Raw genomic sequence first — 22,057 nt, 5'->3', positions numbered from 1 at the left:
GTAGTTGAGTCGTAACTTTTAATTCATGATTCATCATTTGTTAGTGCAAAGAAAAGCTCTCTTGCCAGGTATACTTAAAAACAAACTAAGTTATTAAGTATTCTGCAAGTTTTTACCTGTATGCAAGGTCCACAGAAACAAAGAAAAAAATATAAAGTGGCCTCATGAGAGGAGTGATTTCGTAAGTATCCTGGGTCTGGAATGTAGCGGTCTCGGTGGCGGTGTTTACAATGAGTGAGTATTCTGCTATGCAAAGTGTTATCCACCCAAAGACAAAGAGCACAGCAGTGGCCCCAGGGCTGCCATACAGTACAGTTACTCGGTTTGGGAGCAAATACCATGTTCCAAGACCACACACCAGCCCAGCAAGAATAGAGTGAAAAACTGTATTGGCTACATATTTTTTGCCAGGAATCAGAAATTTGACGGTCTCAGCACCAGCACAACTGGTAAATTCGTGCTGGTCCTCCTCTGCTAAAATATCCCTGGTTCTCATCCTCTTGACCACCACTGACTTGCTCTTGGCGTACACGCTGGTGAGCTGGATGACAGCCGCAGTGAGCACCATTAGTCCCCCAGAAAGGACTGCCGCAGTGTAGTCTCTTAGGATGTCCAGTTGGTACAGAAGTGTTCCTGTTCCACCTAAGGCCCATGGCATCAGGAAAAGCACAATCTGATTAACATATATGTAAGGAGGGGCACAGTAGCCTAATTTGAGTCGAGGGCCTCCAAGAACAGTCTGTGGAAAGCGCTTCAGCAGGAAGTCCTGTTTGTAATCGTTTAGCAGAGGGACATCTGGACTCATACTTCTCATTCAGGATTACTCCGAGAGTCATATCTTTTTTATAACCACAAATATCTATAAAAAAAGAAAAAATGAATTACAGTTTAGAAATATAACACTGGAGACCTGGAGGAAACACAGCCCAGTTTGCTTACTTACTTAGTTCCTTTACTGGCAAGATTTCTAACCTTGGTTCCTTCTCAAGACTTCATATCATAGTTGGAACTAAGTTTGTTCTCTCTTCAAAAAAATCATGCTAACTTATGCTTTAAAAACCAATCTTCTCTATCATTTACTTAGCATATACTCCTTGATGTTAGGTTTTTAACTCCTAGTTTAGATTCTGAGGCCAGGGTAGTCCAGAGGCCAGTGTTCTCTCCTTGGATAGATCTCTCGGTAGTTCTGTTTCCCATGCAGTTCTGCTGTTGGTCTGCCCTTCTACTACAGGATCATTAGTTACAATCTATAAACTGACTCTAACTGTCTGGATAGTAAGTTCCAGCTTGCTGAGTTGTTACAACAATCCTATCTAATGCCACAAAAACAACCATAAGCAATTTAATACATACATGAATGAGTGGTTGTATTTTGTAAAATGCACAGTATTTACCTAAATAGGCTATGTGTACACTATTAACCACAAATGTCTAAATAAGGATATTTCTCTATTATTCTTGCTAAACAAAGTAGAAAATACAACTAAATGTTATGATTATCACTTAAAAATTACAATGAACTTATAATTTAAAAAGTCAAATCTTATATAAAATTAGTAGCATTTCAATAAAAACCCATATGGAAACTGGGAGCTCAAATATAGTAGGGAGCCAGTCTTTAATCCCAGCATTTTGGAGGCAGGGACAGGGGCAGAGGAAGGGGCAGAGGCAGGTAGATCCCTGAGTTCAAGACCAATTTGATCAGCCAGGGCTAGTAGTGAGAACATGTCTCAACATCTACCTGTAAGATGTGGTAGAAGGAAAAATATGCTGAAAATGAGAAGAATTCAGAGCAGATGCTGGTTTACTAGCTATATGTCAGTGGCAAGCCACTTGGTAATTCAATTTTTAGTCTCTCTATTGCCAGTTCCTACAATATGCCAGAAATAACCTGTGCAACTTTTCTATCATCTAGTATAGGTTCTTTCTACTCAAAGGTTAAGTATCAAGTGTGGTAGATTCTATTTACTTTTCCTCCATAGCTTATTCTGAAAATAAAAACCAAATAATAAGACCAGTTGCCTGATGCAAGATCAACTAGAAAACGATTATTTCAGTGGATCATTTGCTAGGTTAGAAAGTTGAATACCTTAAACTAGCCCTTTAAACTAGTCCTGTAGCTAACGGTTCTACCCAACCAGTGTCAGGCAACACCTGTTTGCTACGCTGTTAGAATGTTCTTTAAACTGTAAACATCTGTGTTCTTACACCTTTAGTCAACTGACTTAGTTCTATGTAGAGCCATGAGCAGCTTTTACTTAAGTTGCAGCCTTGTAACCTCACAAGGTAAGAGAGCAGTAGTGTCCTAGGGGACTGTGGTGGTGTGAATGAAAATGGCCCCCATAGGCCCACAGACAGTGGCACTATTAGGAAGTATGGGCTTGTTGGAGTGGGTGTGGCCTTGTTAGAGGAAGTGCGTCACTGGGGGTGGTGGGTGCTCCAGCCAAGCCCAGTGTCTCTGTTCCTGCTGCGGGCTGAAGCAAATGTAGAACTCTCAGCTCCTTTGCAGCACCACGTCTGCCTGCATGCCGCCATGCTTCCTGCCATGATAACGAACTAAAGTCTGAACTGTAAGCAGCCTTAAATGTTTTCCTTTATAGAGCCGCCATGGTCATGGTGTCTCTTCACGGCAACACTGACTAAGACAGGAATCTTAATGCTCAAGGTTGACGTTTGTTCTTCTCCCTTTCCCTCTATAAGAGCTTATCTGCCTCAGTGGTTACACTTAGCGTTCTAAAAAAGCCTCCTAGAGTCACAGGGTCAGAAGGCCACACCCCTGCAGATGGGGTTAGATATCCCAACATTAATTATCTATGGCAGAAGCCATCAGTCGAGAAAATGGATTTCATTAGGTGGCCAGGATCTTAAAGTCTTTTTAAAGCTTTCTCCCTGGAGTTAAGAAGACTCTCCTGCCCCATGAGAAGTCAGGAAACAAGACAGAAAGGGAGACAGACAGGGAGACCATGTATAGCTATATATGCTGTTAACACATCCATTCTCCTTTTAGCAGTTCTGTACTGCTCTGTTGTCACAGAGAATCATGGAAAGATGCTCTTGAACACCAAAGAGTCAAAGTAAATTGTTGATTACATTTGTATTAAAGAGTAGACATGCCTGTGCAGTAGAAGGCTGGACATCGCTTGCAGAAGCATTCAACGTTTTATAAGGGACATCAAGTGTACTGGCTGGTTTTCTGTCAACTTGACTCAAGCTGGAGTTAACACAGAGAAAGGAGCCTCAGTTGAGGAAATGTCTCCATGAGATCCAGCTATAAGGCATTTTCTCAACTAGTGATCAGGAGGGGAGGGCCCAGCCCATTGTGGGTGGTGCCATCCCTGGGCTGGTAGACTTGGGTTTTATAAGAAAGCAAGCTGAGCAAGCCAGGGGAAGCAAGCCAGTAAGTGACATCACTCCATGGCCTCTGCATCAGCTCCTGCTTCCTGTCCTGCTTGAGTTCCAGTCCTGACTTCCTTTGGTGATGAACAGCAATGTGGAAGTGTAAGCTGAATAAACCCTTTCCTCCCCAACTTGCTTCTTGGTCATGATGTTTTGTGAAGGAATAGAAACCCTGACTAAGACACAAAGTAAACTATTTTTATGACATTTGATCTTCTTCAGATTACTAAATGCCCTCCCCAACTCTTAATCCACATCCTGCAAACATATCTGGGGTTTTTCCTTCTAGACGCCCTTTATCATGTCCTCTGTCTATATTCTCATTCCTTTATCTAGTCAGTAATTTAGTTAACTTTCAGGACTCAGTCTAATCACTTCTAAAACTTCTGGTGAGCACTCTGGTTGAACTGTCTCCCTTCTCTCTGGATCTCCGACACTGCTGGTTCTGTAGTACTCACAGCACACACCTGCTCCAGGAAATCTCAGGGCAAGCTCTTGTGTGGCCCAGCTATTCGTGGGGAGGGCCCAAATCCTGGGACTCAACTGGTCCCTCAAACTTAATATAATATGTTGCCATGTAAAGACCTGTGGTTATGTTAATGGCATAGCTTAAGTAATATGGGTCAAGATGATAAACAGGATACCTGCCAGTTTTAAGGAAGGGCGAAGAGATTACTGTATTTTTGATTCTTCTTACACTGTATTTTGTTCCACTTAAAATATTAAATCCATAAATTGCTTGTTTCCCATTTTGGAACATGAAGGTATCTCCATTTATCTTTATTATAGAGTAATTAATAATAGTTATTGATAATATTTTTAGCTTAGGAATGACTCTGCTCTAGAAGGTTATTTCAAAATAACAAGGCTAGATATGAGAGGGATTACACAGCTAGTTTTCTCTTTTGGGCAATGAAATGGCAGCAGTAAGGTGTTAGGAAGAAGTCTGATTTTACCTCCTTCCTTACTATATATAGTTCAGTCTTCTCATCAGGAAAGGAGAGACTTCATACTGAGAAAGCAGAAACAGACTAGGGTGCACAAAAGCCCAGTTAAGGTGGACTAATCAGAACTAATGAGAGTACCTAGCCTGCGGAGAGAGGATATGAACTTGAGCTCACTCAGAGAGCCTTACGAAAAGGGGAAGGCCCGAGATGGTGACGGTAGTTATCTTACTGGGATATTTAAATGAAAGTTTGAAGGACACAAAGCACTGCTTGTCTCACACAATGTTTCTGGAAAAGAGTTCACAGTCAAGGAAGTCAAAGAGAAAGTGCACAGTAGACTGCCATCTTAGAGAGTCGCAGTGGTTAGAAACAGGCCCGAAACCCTAAGAAAACTCTGAGAAGAACACAGGGACCACAAACCTTTTTAAAATGAATCACCACACTGTGTAAACATGTCTGACCACAGAGCCCACTTTTCTCATGTTATCTAGCAACAGAAAATGCACTTAGTGTTTTATAGACATTGCTTTGAGAACTTAATCAATTATTTTGATCAGAACCTGAAAGAATTAACACAGGAAGAGGAGGAACAAGCATAGCACCATACAAACATATGGAAAGAAAAACTCATGAGGTCAGACGTAAAAGCCTATTTAATCATAAATATTTAAAAAATACTGTAACTATATTTTAAAAATTGATGTCTGCTTCCTAACAATTCATTAGTGTTAGGCAAAATAGGGCAAAAGTATATAATAAGTTGGTACAAGTTAACTTCCAATTGTCATTCTAGACCATAGAAATTTAAAAACACAAAAGAACTTAAAGTATTTTTTGAGGTACTATCAATTACACTTATATAGACAAATATTCTAAATGCTAACTGGATTACTTATAGAATCTAATCAGAAGAACTAAACTCATTCCCCGAGTAACCTCTGTCATATGCTTTGGAAGTACTGTTAGTGTTTGGAAGGACTGACCACATTTCTGTGGTGGCTTCCTCCAGCATGTTCCAATGCACAGTCAAGCGTGAGGAAGCAAGAGCTGTACTAACTATGGCAGCACAGCACTGACTTAGGCCATACGCTCTCTACATATGCTCCTGAGAGGGGCCAGCAAAACAGACTCTGGGAGGCTGCTGTATTTGGAATCTGAGTAGTGAAATTCCCACAGAGTAGAAACAGTTCAGACCAGCAATCTGCTGTGGCAGAATTCTTAGTTACCCAAACTACAACTCTTCAATCACATGCTGACTAAAATCCCTTGAAACAAAGACAAATACAACAAAAAGCAGTAGTCTGAAAACATGCACAGCACATGTATGCTCACACATTTTTCTAAGGCCAGAAGAAACAAATTCCTAAGTAGCTGTTTTGGCAATTTCCTGAATTTCATTTAGGTTTATTCCTAAAATGTGTTATATCACTATTCCTTAAATACAATATGCTCAGCTATGATCCTATACTTCATATAACTTAAATATATCTAGGTTTCCCTTTTCCTAGCATCACTCTATTTAACTAATTTTCAAAGCAATATACGTATGACTAGTACAGAATTAAGGCAGCCCATAGCACTGTACTGAAAAAACATGAAACAACTCAACTCTCCATTTTCTAGATAAAACTTATGTGTTGCCACTAGCACAGTTCTGACAGTATACAGATGTGGAGATTCTGTTTGTCTGGGAGATAGGTGCGAACTGTTGTGTGGACCAGCCAGTCTAATTCTGCCCGTACTCTAGGGATCTGGACTGGGTGCCATTTCATGAACAAACACTGAATTACTGAAGAGCCTTTTAAAAGACATTTGATGTGTAAGTATAACACACACACACACACACACACACACACACACACACACACACACGTGCATCCTGTGGCTCAGAGTACATGTGGCTTCCTCTTCCATCTGCCATGGAAAGAAAATCAGTCCAAGCACCTGCAAAGGGTTAGTTGCCACAGCTCTTTGAACATATAAAATGGCATTTATTAAGTCCTTGAGAAGGTCTTTTGAGGAGGTTTTATTTATTTAGTTTTCTCCCAGTAAATGTACTGGTGCAGTCTGCAAGAATAAACAAACAAGCAAACAAACAAATAAATAACTATAAGCCAAGTGGCATAGGCCTCTAATATCAACCACTCAGGAAGCTAATGTATGAGGCTCTCAGGTTCAAGGACAGACTAAGTAACTAATTGAAACACTGTTTCAAAATTTTGAGCCTGGGAACAGGTGCATGAGGCCTTAGGTTTAACCCTTAGTACCCCAACTCCTCCCCCAAGGGAAAAAGAAAAACCTAAGATAGGGATATTAGACAGCTGATTTTGGCAATGCCTTATAAGTAGCACAGTAAGTTGTCTGTTCTATTTTACTTTCCCAATGTACAGCACCAGAATATAAACAGCTGTCTTATTTAGGGTCACTACTGCAATGATGAAACCCGGTGACCACGGCTACTTGGGAAAGAGCTTATATGACTTATACTTCATATCACTGTTCACCACTGAAGGAAGTCAAGGCAGGAACTCAGCCAGGGCTGAGGCAGGAGCCGATACACAGGGCATGGGGGGGGGGGCTGGCTTCCCTTGGAGGGCTCAGCTTGCTTTCTTATGGAACCCAGGACCACCCTAACCTGCTCCACGGGTGTGTCTACAGCCCAGTCTTATAGATGCATTTGGAGTCCCCTCCTTGATGATGACTCTAGCTTGTGTCAAGTTGACATAAAATTAAGCCAGCACAACATTCTGCTACTCATGAAAAATTAAATGTTAAGAAATGGTTGAGGATTCAAACTATCCTCCCATACCTCTCCCACCTTAATAATTCAACTGGGTTGACAGCCTTTTCTCTCAGCATAAGGTATCATTGGAGCAAAATCTGACATTCATATAAATAACTAGAAATCATTTTACTAAAAAATGAAAACCAACAATATTGTGACAAAGAAGACAAATATTAAATAGTGGCAAACTAAGTTTTTGAATCCTATCAAATGTTGGGATTCTGTAAGCCTCACCCCACAGTTACTTCGCAATAGACAAGTATGCTCAGCCCCAGTTACCTGCGTGCCCCTTCCACTTTCTCTTGCTCTCCCCCTCTTGTCTCTCCTCTCTCCATCCCTTTCCCCCTCTCTCTCCACGTGTTCATGGCAGGCCTCTACTCCTCTTCTTGAATAAACTCTATTCTATACTATACCATCATGTGGCTGGTCACTCTGGAGAAAGGGATTCCCAACACAGGTCCCCCAGAGGCATCACCACGCCTCCATGGGCTATATCCCCCCCTTCATCTTTTAACTAACATTGGTGCTCCCTCTGAGGTTCACTCTCCTCATCTTTTTCCTAACACTGGTGCAGAAACCTGGGACATCATCTTTTTTGTATACACATTACCAATTTATTGTCAAATAAAAGTAAACTTTGTCTTGAGGATTTCTTTCTTCCTGGAAGTCAAATCCAAATTCACCTGCCTCTGCTTCCTGAGTGCTGGGTGTAAAGGCATGAGCCACCAGGCATATCCTGAGTGTTATTGAATAGTGAAATTGAAAGGAATAGAAAAAATTTTAAATGTAAAACTTGATACCCAAGCCATAGGACATTGGCACCTAACACTCTCGTGAATGACAGCAGTCAGGAGCCCTGCCATCAGGAAAGTGAAGCTACTTGCAGAATGGTAAATGGCTGTAATTAGAGATTTGCATTTAGGCTATATTAATTAATTAATTCTCCCAATTCAATGATGAAAGTACAACCTGGTTTTAAAAACATCTACTAAGGATAAGAATGGACAATTTCTGGGTATGGACCAGCTGGAGATGCAGCTCACCCTGACGAAATGCAAGCCATCCACTAATTGATATTTTGAATTCCTCTGATTGGATACAATAAAAACGAAAGCCTAAATCAGCCATTGGTGAGGTTAATTTAAAACCTTCAAGCACATCTGGTGTGGATGTACAGTGGTGCAAATGATTTGGAAAAAATAAAGTCAGTTTCTCAAATTGCCAAACAAGGGGATTAGCCTATGACCTACCTATTCCATTACCAGGTACTATGTCCATGAAAACATACCTACAACGAAATTTATACAAACTGTCCATAGCATATTATTACTGGCAATTTTTTTGGCCAATGGCCAATGGCTAATAATACAGGACATATGTGCACAACATACTAACAAACAATAAATAATACACGCTACAGCATGAAATAAGCTAGATGCACACGCAGAGATCACATTTTTTTAAAAAAGATTTATTTATTATATGTAAGTACACTGTAGCTGTCTTCAGACACACCAGACGAGGGCACCTGATCTCATTAGAGAAGGTTGTGAGCCACCATGTGATTGACTGGATTTGAACTCAGGGCCTCTAGAAGAACAGTCTGTGCTCTTAACCACTGAGCCATCTCTCCAGCCCAAGATCACATGTTTTAAGGTTCTGTTTATATAGAACATCTAAAATAATTTTGTTGAGACAAAATATTAGCAATTGCCTACAACTAATGAGTACAGGAATATTGGGGAAGGGGAGAAAAAAAAAGCTAAAAATAAAAGATTTTGGAGGTAATCAAATTGTTCCAAAACCAACTGTAGAGATGACTGTGCAAATCTGTTGATATGCTCAAAGCTGGTGAGATGTGTACTTCCAGAGAATGAGTGGTATATACCTAAAGAAAGCTCCAACAAAGGAAGAGGCAAAGGTCCCCTGCCCAAGATTTTCCACCAGCAGTTAATAACCAATAGGCATTTCCTAAATGTAAAAAGCTATAACCTGTACCTAGCATGGGATCCAGACAGTTGAATCAGTAAAACGTCAATGTCTGTACTGGATGCTGTGAGAAATTATGGGTGTTTGGGCATGAATGGAAGCAGACATCAGATAATATGAATGCTCTCTCTAAACTCAGGAACTTAATGAAAAAATAAAATAGTAAAAAGACGAGTAAGGGGAACAGGAGAGGCAGAAAGCATTCAGTTCAGAGGCCTAATAAAGAATGAATGGGATTCATTTAAAAAATTCTGGTCTTTGACACGCAAGGGAATTATATATAGAGAAACTTGAGAAACGCGCTATATACATCCAGGAGGCCAAGAATAAACAAATTTTGGGCAGGAGGGCTTGAGACAGAGATAAACCAAGAAAGAGTGAACTCTACCTAAGGGGCATAGAACATGAACTTGATTAGAACAACATGCCCATCCCTCATCAGGGCCAAAGGGCCATTCTCCATTTCACAGAGGCCTCTCAGAAATAAAACGCAATTCCACGGGCTGCAAAAGTATTCCCAGTCACGTTAAAGCAGCCCTGGATCACTACCTTGATCGATTCAATTTACTCTGTACATTAAAAAGAGCAATAGTTGCATTTAAAAGCTTTGTAACGGAGAGCGCAAGATGTTTCTTGAGATATTAAAAGCTGAAGGAACCCAGCGGTACCCAGGGGTGGAAACTAAAGCAGCAACCACGTCCCAGGTGTGTTGGGGACGGACATACCTGAAGTCACCACAGGGGAGAGGCGACGCGAGGGCATCTTGAGACCACATCTCCCCTGCTGAAGTCCGTTGCGAGGTCCCGCCCGAGGATGGATGCATCCCCACCAGCAGCTGACCAGGCCTCCAGGACCGCTCCCGTTTCCATGGCTAACATCAACTGCGCTCGGGCCTCCCAGGGGGCAGTGCGCAGGCGCGCTCGGAGGCGGGGCTGTTTGTCTCGCCCCGCCCCCAGCCGCTGAGGTCCAGCGGGAGGCGCGTTCGCGTGCTCCCGGCAGCCGAGCAGGGTGGGCGGGGCTTCCTCCGCGCGGGGCGGGGCGATCTAGAATTGTGGGAGACACCGGAACTTCCCGAATTATGGCTCTGGTTCTGGAGTGGTCTAAGCACCGCTTCTGTGCTCTCACCCGGGCCACGCCCAGACGTAGGAACGTCGTTGCCTTGGAGACGAGAAGTCCATCATCTGGGAATATAGAGGCTGGATAGATAGATGGCTTGACTGTCTTTTGGGAAGCCTAGGCTCTCCAAGATTGGCAGGCCCGTGACTCAGGAGTGCAATGAGAGAAATATTTATTCCCCAGGGTTCTGATACCTCTATTAATGACTACAGAACTAAGGCTATTCAAACAGCCCCAGGAGTAAGAATGCTTTGCAATGGTAACATGTGCCCAATTTTACTTATATTTGAAATCAAATATTTTTCTTGCATTATTTAATACTGCCTTTTCATGTTTACAAAAGGAAAGTTTATGGCTTTAGCCCTGACTCTAGCAAGTCTTGTTACCATCTTTCAAACCACATGTGCTTACCTTTGTGTCACATCTTGGTGATTCTTAAAAACAATGTATACATTTGTCACAGTGGTCTGAGCTCAAATATTTCTGCTCTTACTATTATAATACTTTTGGTTCACTATAGACTACATCCATGTAAAATGGTGAACCTGTTGGTGGAAGCCAGCCAGGGCCCAGGGACACAGGTTGTGGATAGCCACCTTAGCAAGGTTCTTTTGTTGTTGTTTTGTTTGTTGTGCTTTTTCAGATATCTCCATTCAAGTGAAGTTAGGATTCTTGAATTTTCCACAGGAAAAAATTTCAGGGTGAGTCTGTATGAGGCAGAGTCGGAGTCTACGAGTGATTTTGATATAAAGTTCAAGTTTGGGGGTTGATAGATGTGCTCAGTGACAAGATAAGACACACCAAAGTGTGGGGACTTCCTCCTTATATAGTTACATATGCAATGTGGTGATGTCTGGGGTTATGAAGGAAGCAATGCTAAGGAAGTTGAGCGATATTGGAAGGTTCACTGAATTTCCGTGGATCTAATTACAGCTAATGAAGTAAAAAGAGTGTTTTGAAAAATACGTTTATAGTCTTGTTTGTAGAGTCCCAGAACTTCTCAGGTTTGCATGTTTGAGAAAGGAATAAGGTCATGAATACTCAGGCCTTAAGCATGGCTCATAGATATCTTTCATTCTTATCGGAAATGCTTCTACAAGAAAAAAATATTGTCTCTTTATAAGCAACCTTCCAGAATATTTTAACTGTGCTTGGTTTCTTTACTTGCTGGACTAGCTCACCTTGTGTCAAAACTAGTCTTTGAGCTTCTCAACACATATAAAAGTTTTTAACATTAAAATATTGTGTGTCACTAAGTGTATAATAGCATTATATTTAAAATCAACATGCATATCTTAATTGCAAAAACACTTCTTTGGGGATCAGGGAGGTAGACTAGCAGAAGTCTTGACTCTTAGCTAGTAGAACTTCAACCAGACTCTAGAGTGAAAGGTTTCTCTTCCTTGCCATGGTCCTATTTACCCTTTCTAGCTGTCTCAAACTTAAGTGATAAATGTGTTTTAATGGTTCTACGGATTCATTGATTTTTTTCTTCCACTTCTCCAGCCCATTTCTTGAGACAAAACCTTGTTGGAGTTAGGCTAATTAATAATTCTAGAATGATCTCTGTGTGTCCAGGAGAAGGGAAGAGTTGTGTGCCACTCACTTTAAATCAAAAGCTAGAATTACTAAGCTTCATGAGGTAGGCATGCTAAAAGACAAGACAGGCTGAAAGGTAGGCCTCCAAGACCAACCAACTAGAGCTGTAATGAAAAATAAAAGTGATGCTAAGAGAACACACAATACAAAAACAAAACAAACAAACAAAAAACCAGTGGATTAAATACAACTGCTGGGGTAGAGAATGTCTCAGCGGTCTGGATGGAAAACCAAACCAGTCACACCCTCTTCAGCTCTGTGAAGGCAGAAGAAGCCACAGAAGCAAAGTTTGAAGCTAGCATAGGCTGGTTCATGATGCCTAAAGAAAGAAGCTGTTTCCATTACATTGCATGTCAAGGGAAAGCTGCAAACACCAACAAAACAGCTACCGTGGGTCACCTGAACAATCTAAAGCTAAGTTCAGAGGCACTGAAAGTGATCACACGAAGCAACTAATTTTAAGTGTAGAAATACAACCTGGAGATTTGCCTGAGTTACTTTAATTCTGTGGTAAAACTATGATGATGAGTAGCTGTATCCTAGGAACGGGCAAAGATGATTTTATAAGATGGGATCTACTGCTGGAAAAGACTCTACTGGTAGTGTTGAAAGGACAAGGAGGGAGTTCAGATACTTACTTAAGTGTGCTTGAGAAAGTAGTAGCAAGGTTTGAAAGGATAAACTCCAATTTTGGATGAAGTTCTACTGTGGCTAAAATATTATCAAATAGAATCACATGAAATCGTTTGTGGAAAGAAGAATAAGTCAGTGAAGAAAACACTGTCTTGAGGAATCGCCTCAGTTACTCCAAAGCTTTAGTGGCCATCATTAGAATCCAATCAGTAGTTGCTAGCACCTACTAGTGGTAAGACTTTCCACTACTGGTGGTAACTCTGAAAGATCAGGGGGTTATTAGTGTTTTATTACCAACAAAATATTTTACATTTAATTTTAATGGTGTGTTTATGTGCATTCCTGAATATGGATTTGTGCATTTGACTGTAGGCGCTGGCTGAGTCCTGAAGAGGGTGCCGTGTCCCCTGGTATTAGAGTTATAGGTGTTTGTCAGCTGTCCCACGTGGACACTAATTGTGATGAACTAAACCCAGGCCCTCTAGAAGGACAGCAAGCACTATCAACTGCTGAGCTATCCCTCTTGTTCCCCTTTGTAATTAAGGTATGTGTGTTGTTTTTAGTTACAATGCTACCGTACACTTAATAAGTTGCAATACAGTTGGGCAACTGTACTGAGAAACCGAGAAGGCTGTGACTGTTTTGACATTTGGTTTACTGAGGTGGTCCAGAACTAAACAAGATGTATGTGCAAGATATGCTTTATATGTTCAGTCATCTTCTATTTTTCCCCATGGGTAGGTTTGTGGCTACATTCTTTGGTATAAAAAAACCAAAATAACAATCACTGAAACATGTTACTGAGATGCCTGTTCTGCTAATAAAAGAAACTGTTCATATGTTCCAACTATCTCCTGAATGCAGTGGATAATTTGTTAGTGCAGCATTCATTCCAGGTTGATGAATCTTAACTTAGGATCCATTATTCTCGATACAAACTTCCCTGTACCCTCAACACTCACCACCCCGATTCTTCATCCATGTTTTAGGTTTTGGACACATTCCAACTTGACAGCTGGAAGTCCTCAAGGTAGCTTATGAGAGGCCTAACATCAATTCATCTCAGCTGACCTATGCACTGGAACTCTGAAACCAAGCTGTTGGTGTAAGGCGTGAATGGCATTCTGACACACACTTGACAGCCTCAAATAGCTTGAGAAATTACTTACTTGGATCTTAAACCAAAATTATATATTTTCTCTAGCTTATATACAGCAAATTAGGATTCAGCAGAGTTTCTTGGTTTTCAGAACATAATGGAATAATGATTAGTGTTGGTAGCAAAAAAATATAAATATTTTTAAAACACTTCTAGATGTAAATTGTTTGGAAGAACACTTTGAGGTAGCAATGATGTGCTAATGAAAACCACAATTTGCAGACAGATTCATATGTCAGTGTCTTCACAGTTTGAGAGATTATGATAAAATGTGCTCCTGGTCTACCCATAGACTCCCCTCTTTGTAGGGGAAGCTAAGCTCTGTCACTCCGGGTCTGAGTACCACATTGAGTTTCTTTGAAATCGCAGCTGCTGCCAAGAAGTCTAAGGACAAAGTGGTTAAGAGGAGACACTCCAGAGTCAGGAAACCTAGACCAGAACTCTAGCAAAATTTCTTGCTCATGTGATTTGGAAGTTATTTCATTTCTTTTGCCCCAGGTCTTCATGTCTTATAAAATAGAGATAATAAGGTAATTTAACCACAGAGGGTTAAGCAGATTGGATTGAATTAAATCAAATAATCCTAAATCATTTTAGCATGATAACAGGCAAAATGTAAGTGCTTATTAAGGATGAACTCCAGGTGTGTGTATGTGTGTGTAAGAGGCTTTAAAATGCTTTTTATTCAGGAGTACTCACTGTGACCTACCAGAATTAACATTTATTAACCTGTTTTTGTTGTTGAAATGCCTGCTCTACAGTACGAAGCCATTAGTTATTATTCGTGGATACAATAGCCACCCAACAGTTATCAATAGCATGGTTCTTAGTTACCATTAACCACACTGATTCTTGGAACTAAAGAGATCAAATAAAATAAAGTGTTTCCCAAGGGACTTATCAAACTATAACTTGGGAGATGAACAAGGACATCAACAGTCACGGGAATGCAGAAGTAAGACACAAGATTTTCTGAGAAATTGAAGGGTGGCTGAAATCCAGTTATAAAAGGCAAGAAGAATTAGAGGATAGAGATGTGAAAAAGGATATACTCCAGATAATACTTCCTTCTTACAATACTTAGGCCATACAGTGGTAAGTGCTTTTAGGCACGTCATTTCATGGTGACCCCCATGAGGCATCGGTTGCTAATCTAATTTTAAATACTGGAGTCTGCGTTTCAGAAAAGTCAAATGAAGTCTGGAATTGAGCCCATGTCTGTGCCTGTTTACATTTCATCTCTTTTCTACTGCCTTGCTCATTCTCATGAAATAAACATGAAAAATACAGAACAGCTGCCCTAGCCAAAGAAAATGTAAGAACAGCTACAGGTTTAGATTTTTCAAAATCTAATAAGGGATCTAAAGTGCTTCAACCTCCCGTAGAGCCCACCGACTAGGGTTGTGGAAAGAGACAGTTAATAATACAAGGGGGATATGGACCTGTTTGGAAGTAGTTCTTTGTGTTGATTCCAAGTTTTGTTGTCAGGATATCAGCAGTTCAGTCCAAAACATCAAACAGATATCAGTAGAGGCAGTCCAGTTCAATGGGCCAACACCTCACACGAATCAGTAGCAGCAGCAGCTAGATCCAAAAGAAACAGCAAGGCTTCACCTTCACCGCACTGGTCTGCAGCAGTAGTAAAAAGCAGCCAGAATGCCATGAGAAGTTCTTTGACATTTCTCTCCATGACATCATAGCAAGCAAAGATCAGTGAAGATCAGTGAAGACCAGCGAAGCGCTGCAAGGCAAACCAATGCAAGAGCATCATTCACCATCTGTTGGGTCTTAATATACTCTTTCCAAACATCATGCATCTGCTCAAGTGTCTGCCTCAACAAAACATCCTCTCACATGTCTCCAGCAAAGCATCCCACGACACAACTGAGTCTCAAAACAAAACAAAAAACAAACAAACAAACAAAAACCCCAGAATTTTCCAGTTCAGACAGCTATGATCATGATACAGATTTTGTGTGATGGGGAAATGGCTTAGTTCATAACCACGAGGTGTATGGTTTCAGTTCACGGCTTCAGTGCCAAGAAGAGTGGGATAAAGGCAAAAAATAAATAAATAAATAAATAAAGAGTGCATGAAGGACATTAGAAACATGGAGCTTCTCAGGCAGGGAGGCCCACCTAGTTACAGTGGTCAATGACTGGGTTCGATGACAATAAGGGGACTGGAGGAGAGAAAGGGAAGTAGATCAGACTTCAAGTTCAGAGGCAACACCAAGTCTGAAACAACAACAACAACAAAAAAAAAAAAAACCCACACAAGTAATATACACATAAATTAATAGGTGAGAGAAGAGAGATACCAGAAGCCATCTGAGATCCAGCTGAAGGGCTCGTGGGGTATTCAACTACATAAAGACAGCTAGAAATGCAGGGAAATAGTTGAGACTGTGAGACTGGGAAAGATTGGCAAGGTTTAGTTGAGAAGATAATCAAGGAAGAAAATTCATCAAAAGTAGGCGGAGATGAGGTGACAGTCTCTTGGTTCGTTGAGATTTGTCCGGTCACAATCATGATCTGCTTATTATTTCTGTGACACGTCCTTACGTATTAGGGACAGCCTGATTCCCAGCTCACTGTGTGCAGAGTACAGACAGGCGTGCACCACCACACCCACTTCATGGAGTGCTGACGATTGAGCCCAGCGCCTTGTGCGCACTAGGTAAATGAACTACGGACTGAGCTACCTGTCTGATACACATACTTGTAAAAAGATCATGGGATAGGTGGAATTTTAGATTCTCTCATCGTGTTGACAGGCGTGTGTACCGTGTGATGCCCCACAGACACACATATGACTGTCAAATAAACATGATCACGACTTTGACCTAGTTGGTTTAAGCTTTCTTCTTGTAAGATAGAAAATTCTAAAAAAATTACAGTAATTCTTGATGGGGGGTGTTAACGGATTAAAAAGATATTTTTCTGATTTTGTTATTGTGAATTAACTTGTTTTCCCAGGCCTGGTGGCGCATGGCTTTAGTCCCAGCACTCAGGAGGTAGAGGCAGGCAGATCTCTGTGAGTTTGAAACCAGTCAGGCCTCTACAGACCAGTCAAGACTTTTTTTTTTTAAGCAGTCAAACATTTTTTTGGAAAGCTTGTACATTTTACTGTCATTTGCCATCAATGACCTCACATATGAACATTTTAAGTTTTAGAGGCTTTTTGTTTTTGTTCCTATCCTTGCTTATATGACAGACTACGGTTTCACGGGTCTTGTCTATTAGCAGTTGCCTGTGTTCGCGGCCCAGACATTCAGGTTACAGGTGTGAACCATGCATCTAGCTTAGTGTTTAAGGTCAATTATTTTAGAACTACTGTTACTGGAAATTGAAATTTGTTCAGAAACAGAAGACATGACTATTTGCAGACTGAAAGAAATTTCTTATTCACTTCTTTATTTAAGAGAGACTCACTCTGTAGCTCTGGCCGGCCTGGAATTTTCTATGTAAACTGACTGGCCTCAGACTCACAGAGAGCCATCTGCCTCCTGCATGCTGGAATTAAAGTTCTATGGCACCATGCCTGGCTAGAGTTGTTTCACTTTTAAATTAGGGTACATTTAATTTAAAAATTAATCTAATATTTATTTTAAATTAAAGGGCTGGAGAGATGGCTCAGCAGTTAAGAGCACTGACTGCTCTTCCAGAAGTCCTGAGTTCAAATCCCAGCAACCAGACGGTGGCTCACAACCATCTGTAATGAGATCTGATGCCCTCTTCTGGTGTGTCTGAAGACAGCAACAGTGTACTCACATATAATAAATAAACCTTTTTTAAAAAGTCATGCACCATCATTAAATAAATTAAAAGTTAATTTAAAATTAACAAAGGTAATCTCAGTAGAGGTTCACATTTTAATAGTATACCATTTCTGTAAATATCTACATATTTGTACTTTATGGTTATACAATTAAGTTTCATCTGAATCACAAAGACCTGCCCTGTTTTGTCATCTATAGCTGAGAGCTGATTATGCAGACTTCCGTCTTTACTCTTTATCAGAGACTAAGACTGGGCACCAGAACTTCAGGGATATCAAGAATATGATGCCTTGTTATTAGAAACAGTTTCTAAAGTTAGAACTACAGTAACTTTGCTACAGAAAGTCGCTATCTTTTCCTTGGTATTCGCCTTCTAAATTCTGATTATAAATGTGCCAGCTGTTAGAATCCTGTAAACATCATCTTTCTTTTTCTTTAAGATCTATCTTCACTTGCTTAGAAAAGCCCATACTAGTTTAAATTACTTCTTATAATTTTTATGGTGATGCTGTCTTCAGGATAATATAGATATTAAAAATTAGAGGTTGTTCCGATTAGTTATTTAGTAGGAATAAAACCACACCTAGCAAGTTTTATACATAAAATATAAGTTGTAGGTTAGAAATTTTGAAATTTAGCTTGGCTGCAACAAAATTTAAAATGTTAGAGACTGAAGTTGTGGCAAGGCTCCCCAGTGCATAAATGGGCCCCCGTCTCTTACTGTTGGTCCTGTTGGTGAAGTCCTTCAGCTGTCCTACAGTAGGGAGCACTGCAGTCAGGGACGTTGTCACAGTGGCCCTGCAACCGCCTAACATTCCGTTCTCCAGGACACCCGTCATCCTCTGTCGTCCGTCTGTCCTTCCGCAGGAGGAAGTGCTGATGGGTGGGACCCTGCTCTTCTGCTGGCCTGCATGTCGGAGGGAGTGCACTCTGGCCAACCACTTTAAAACTCACCAATCTCTGCCCAAGATCCAAAACTCAGATGACAACAGATGCTGGCGAGGTTGTGGAGAAAGAGGAACACTTCTCCACTGTTGGTGGGGTTGCAAACTCATACAACCACTCTGGAAATCAGTCTGGCGATACCTCAGAAAATTGGACCTGAAGACCCAGCTATTCCACTTCTGGGCATATACCCCAGAGACACTTTAATACACAACAAAGATATATGCACCGCTATGTTCATAGCGGCTCTATTTATAATAGCCAGAAGCTGGAAAGAACCCAGATGTCCTTCAGAAGATGAATGGATACAAAAATTGTGGTACATTTACAAAATAGAATACTACTCAGCCACCAGAAACAATGACTTAACCAAATTCTTAAGAAAATGGCTGCATCTAGAGAATATCATCCTGAGTGAGATAACCCAGTCACAAAAGAACAGACATAATATGCAGTCACTGATAGTGGGATACTAACCCCAGAGGCTCGCACTGCCCCAGAAACAACTCACAGACTGTATGAAGTCCAAGAAAAAAAGAAAACAAAACAAAAAAAAATAGTCATGCTCAATCCTTACCCACCAAGAACACATTGACAAATTCCAGGTTGTACCCTGTATTACATGTACTGTCTGTTCATTGTTAAAAAAAAAATCTTTACACACCAAGAAAAAAAAAACTCACCAATCTCAGCACAGTTCCCCAAACTCAGGCTTTGATCTGAGTTATGTGTAGTTTATGTGTAGTTTAGAGAATTAATTTACTAATTAAACATAGATTTTTTTTAAACTTGAGAAGATCTTTATCAGTTTCAGTGCTGAAGTTTGATATGGGGCAAGTCACTCAGACTCCCGAGATTCTCCAGAGTGACATTCAGTCTGTCTCTGGGAAGAGATTGGGTAACAAACACAGAGCTGAATTTCTGGGTAACTGTTTCTGCTCTGACTTTTGTGTTAAATTGATCATATTTATTGATAGAAATAAAGGCAAATGTATACAACTTTAAATACAAGTTATCTTTTTTAATTGCATACACTTTCTAAATAACAGTTAAATATAAGAGTGTGCTTTATTTATTGCTGTACAGACCAAAACCAAAACATGATTTGTTTATAACTTAACTGTCTCTAAGGCAATGCTTTTTGTCAGTATTAACACTGGGTAACGTGACACCTTAACTAGAACTCATTAAGAACCAACAGTTTACCCACTGAGAGCTTTTTCTTTAAGGTCAATGAAATAAAAATGTTAGCACTGGCATTGTGAAGGTTTATCTCTTGTAAAGGTGAGGTTATTTTATTTTTAACCTCCTTCTGATTAAAAGTAGTGGTCAAAGATGACAAGGCCCTGAGAAATGGTTCTGAAGATGAGGTGCCCGGGATACTCAGCCTGCAATCACAAACAATTAAGGGAAAAATGTAGCAAACACTTCATTTCTTTCTCTAGGCTGCATGGCAAATTGCATTTAGCATTTCAGGGCTGTTGCATTTTAAAATAAGGTCTCAAACTCAGCAATTTTCAAGACAACTTCAATCAAGAGATACTGCTTAAATTTTTGTCATTACTATAGAAATGAAAAGAGTGATTGTCTGTGTGATTAGCCTGGAAGATTGCTTCGGGAAGAGTTGGCCGTCCTAGTAACATGTCTATTAGCATTTGTGATCTGGGTAGAATTGAATGCTACATTGACTCCTGCGACAGTTTTATAAGGGTCCCTCTCTGTCTGCTAATTTTACTTCACATTTTTAACATAAAAGAGGGAACTCTTGTAATGTGTAAATGCATAGATGTTGTACTTTCTAATCATGATTAAAAAATATTCCCAGTCAATAAAATAATAAACATACAGTGCAATAAATTTGACCCAACTGATACCTACTATGTGCAAAAGTTTGTGCTAAACAGTCTGACAGATACATGCAACTTAAACAGGGTGTGATGTAATGACTCAAATTACAAAAAAAGAAAAAGCAAATAAAGTGAGTGTAGAAAAACTTAGCACCTTTGTGTTTTATGTGTGAGTTTGTGTGAGTGTGTGTGTGTATATGTGAGTATATATATGTGAGTGTGCTTTTATGTGTGTGTATTGTATGTGTGTGTGTGAGCATGTGTATGTGAGTGTGTGTGTGTGTGTGAGTGTGTGACTGTGAGTATCTGTATGTGAGTGTCTGTATTTTGTCTGTATGTCTGTCTGTGTTTCTTGTACTTTTTCTCCTTTTTCTTAAATTGTGGATTTTCAAAGATGTGCTTGCTTGAGAGAGAGAGACAGAGACAGAGACAGAGACAGAGAGAGGGAGGGGGGAGGGAGAGAGAGAGTGGGAGAAAGACAGAGAGAGGTATAGAGTTGGATGAGTGGGGATGTAGGAACCATCTGGGTGGAGATGGGGAAGGGGGAACTGTGATCTAACATATTGTATGAAAATTATTTTCAACAAGGACAGAAGAAAACCTTAGCAGCGACTGCACTTGAGCTGTGTGGTGCATCTTCTGCCCTGCCTCTCTTGCTTAGCAGTACTGTATATAAACAGAGACTGAACTGACCTGCTGTACACAGCCTGGGAAGTTCACTGCAAGCCCACTTATTTGTATTTATTAGGTGATAAATAATTGGTTAGAGGTGTAATGGTTCACAGAAGAATTCTAGGACCTCTTTCCATGAGCTCCTCTGTTTAGAAAGGAATCTATGAAGCAACTTTGGAATCAAACCCAATATTAGCAAAATTACAATAATACAAAACAGTATTACAAAGATGTCAAAATATATCTTTTAACTGATTAATATTTTATATGGGAATTATTAAAAAGAAGTACTTATCTATACATGTGTTTTTTGTATAATTACAAGGCCAAAAAATTTTAGCAACTTAAATACTGTGTGCTTTTATGGTTGAGAAAAATTACAGTATTTTTCTTGCACACACATTAAAATTACAGTTATGGCCAGGTGTGATGGTACACTCCTTTAATCCCAGCATTTGGGAGGGAGAAACAGGTTGATGTCTGAGAGTTTGAGGCCAGCCTAGTCTATGCAGCTAGTTCAGACCATCCAGAGATACACCAAGACCCTGTCACACACACACACACAAAAGATAATTATATTGTCTTTGTAATATCATGGAAAGACACACAACACACACACAGCCTAAAAAGATGGATGAGGTATTCTAATTCTGAAAAGACAGGCAGATGAGAAAACTTGGAAAAATTTTAACTAACAATATTGTTAATGCCACGGTGATGTCTTGATGCTACTTTGAACAATAGTTTTGTCTGGTTTCCAAACATCACATTTTATTTTGCTATAGCAAATTATTTTAACAGATAGCAGTCCTTTGTGTGATGCGGTGGAATATGAAATGGTCTCACTGCCGTGGAATCTATGGTGGGTCTTTCAGAAAGTTGTCAGAACTACCATATGACCTAGTAGTTCTGCTCTGAGTGGGTGCTCCGCATAGCTGAAAGGAAGGATCCAGGCTGGTGTTTGTACACATATGTTCATAGAAAGATCACTTAAAACAGCCCACAGGTGAAGGAACTGCTAAACCAAGAGTGGAGTGTACACACAACTGAGTCCTTGTCATCTTTAAGAGGAAAGACAATGTAACAGCACTACCACATGGATAAGCATCAAAGACATGTCTGTGAAAACCCTCACACTTATCATGCTGGCATGATTACACGAATGTGAGTTATCTATAGTAGCCAGA

General features: G+C 40.2%; 1 protein-coding gene across 3 annotated transcripts in view; it reads right to left on the bottom strand.

The window, feature by feature from the left end:
- Positions 1 to 814, bottom strand: part of PCNX4 (pecanex 4) — a gene marked incomplete at its 5' end in the record, with an annotated part of 36,477 nt that extends 35,663 nt beyond the window's left edge. For all 3 annotated transcript variants that reach the window (XM_080914509.1, XM_080914511.1, XM_080914510.1), the window contains one exon: positions 117 to 814. In XM_080914509.1, the coding sequence (XP_080770635.1) occupies positions 117 to 814 (698 nt within the window). The remainder of the gene's footprint in view (positions 1 to 116) is intronic.
- Between the last annotated feature and the right edge of the window lie 21,243 nt (positions 815 to 22,057).

The sequence above is a fragment of the Micromys minutus genome (genome assembly GCF_963924665.1).
Source record: "Micromys minutus genome assembly, chromosome: 1".
NCBI lineage: Eukaryota > Metazoa > Chordata > Mammalia > Rodentia > Muridae > Micromys > Micromys minutus.
Note: the sequence above shows the minus strand (reverse complement) of the source record. Positions and strands in the feature narration are given on the sequence as shown.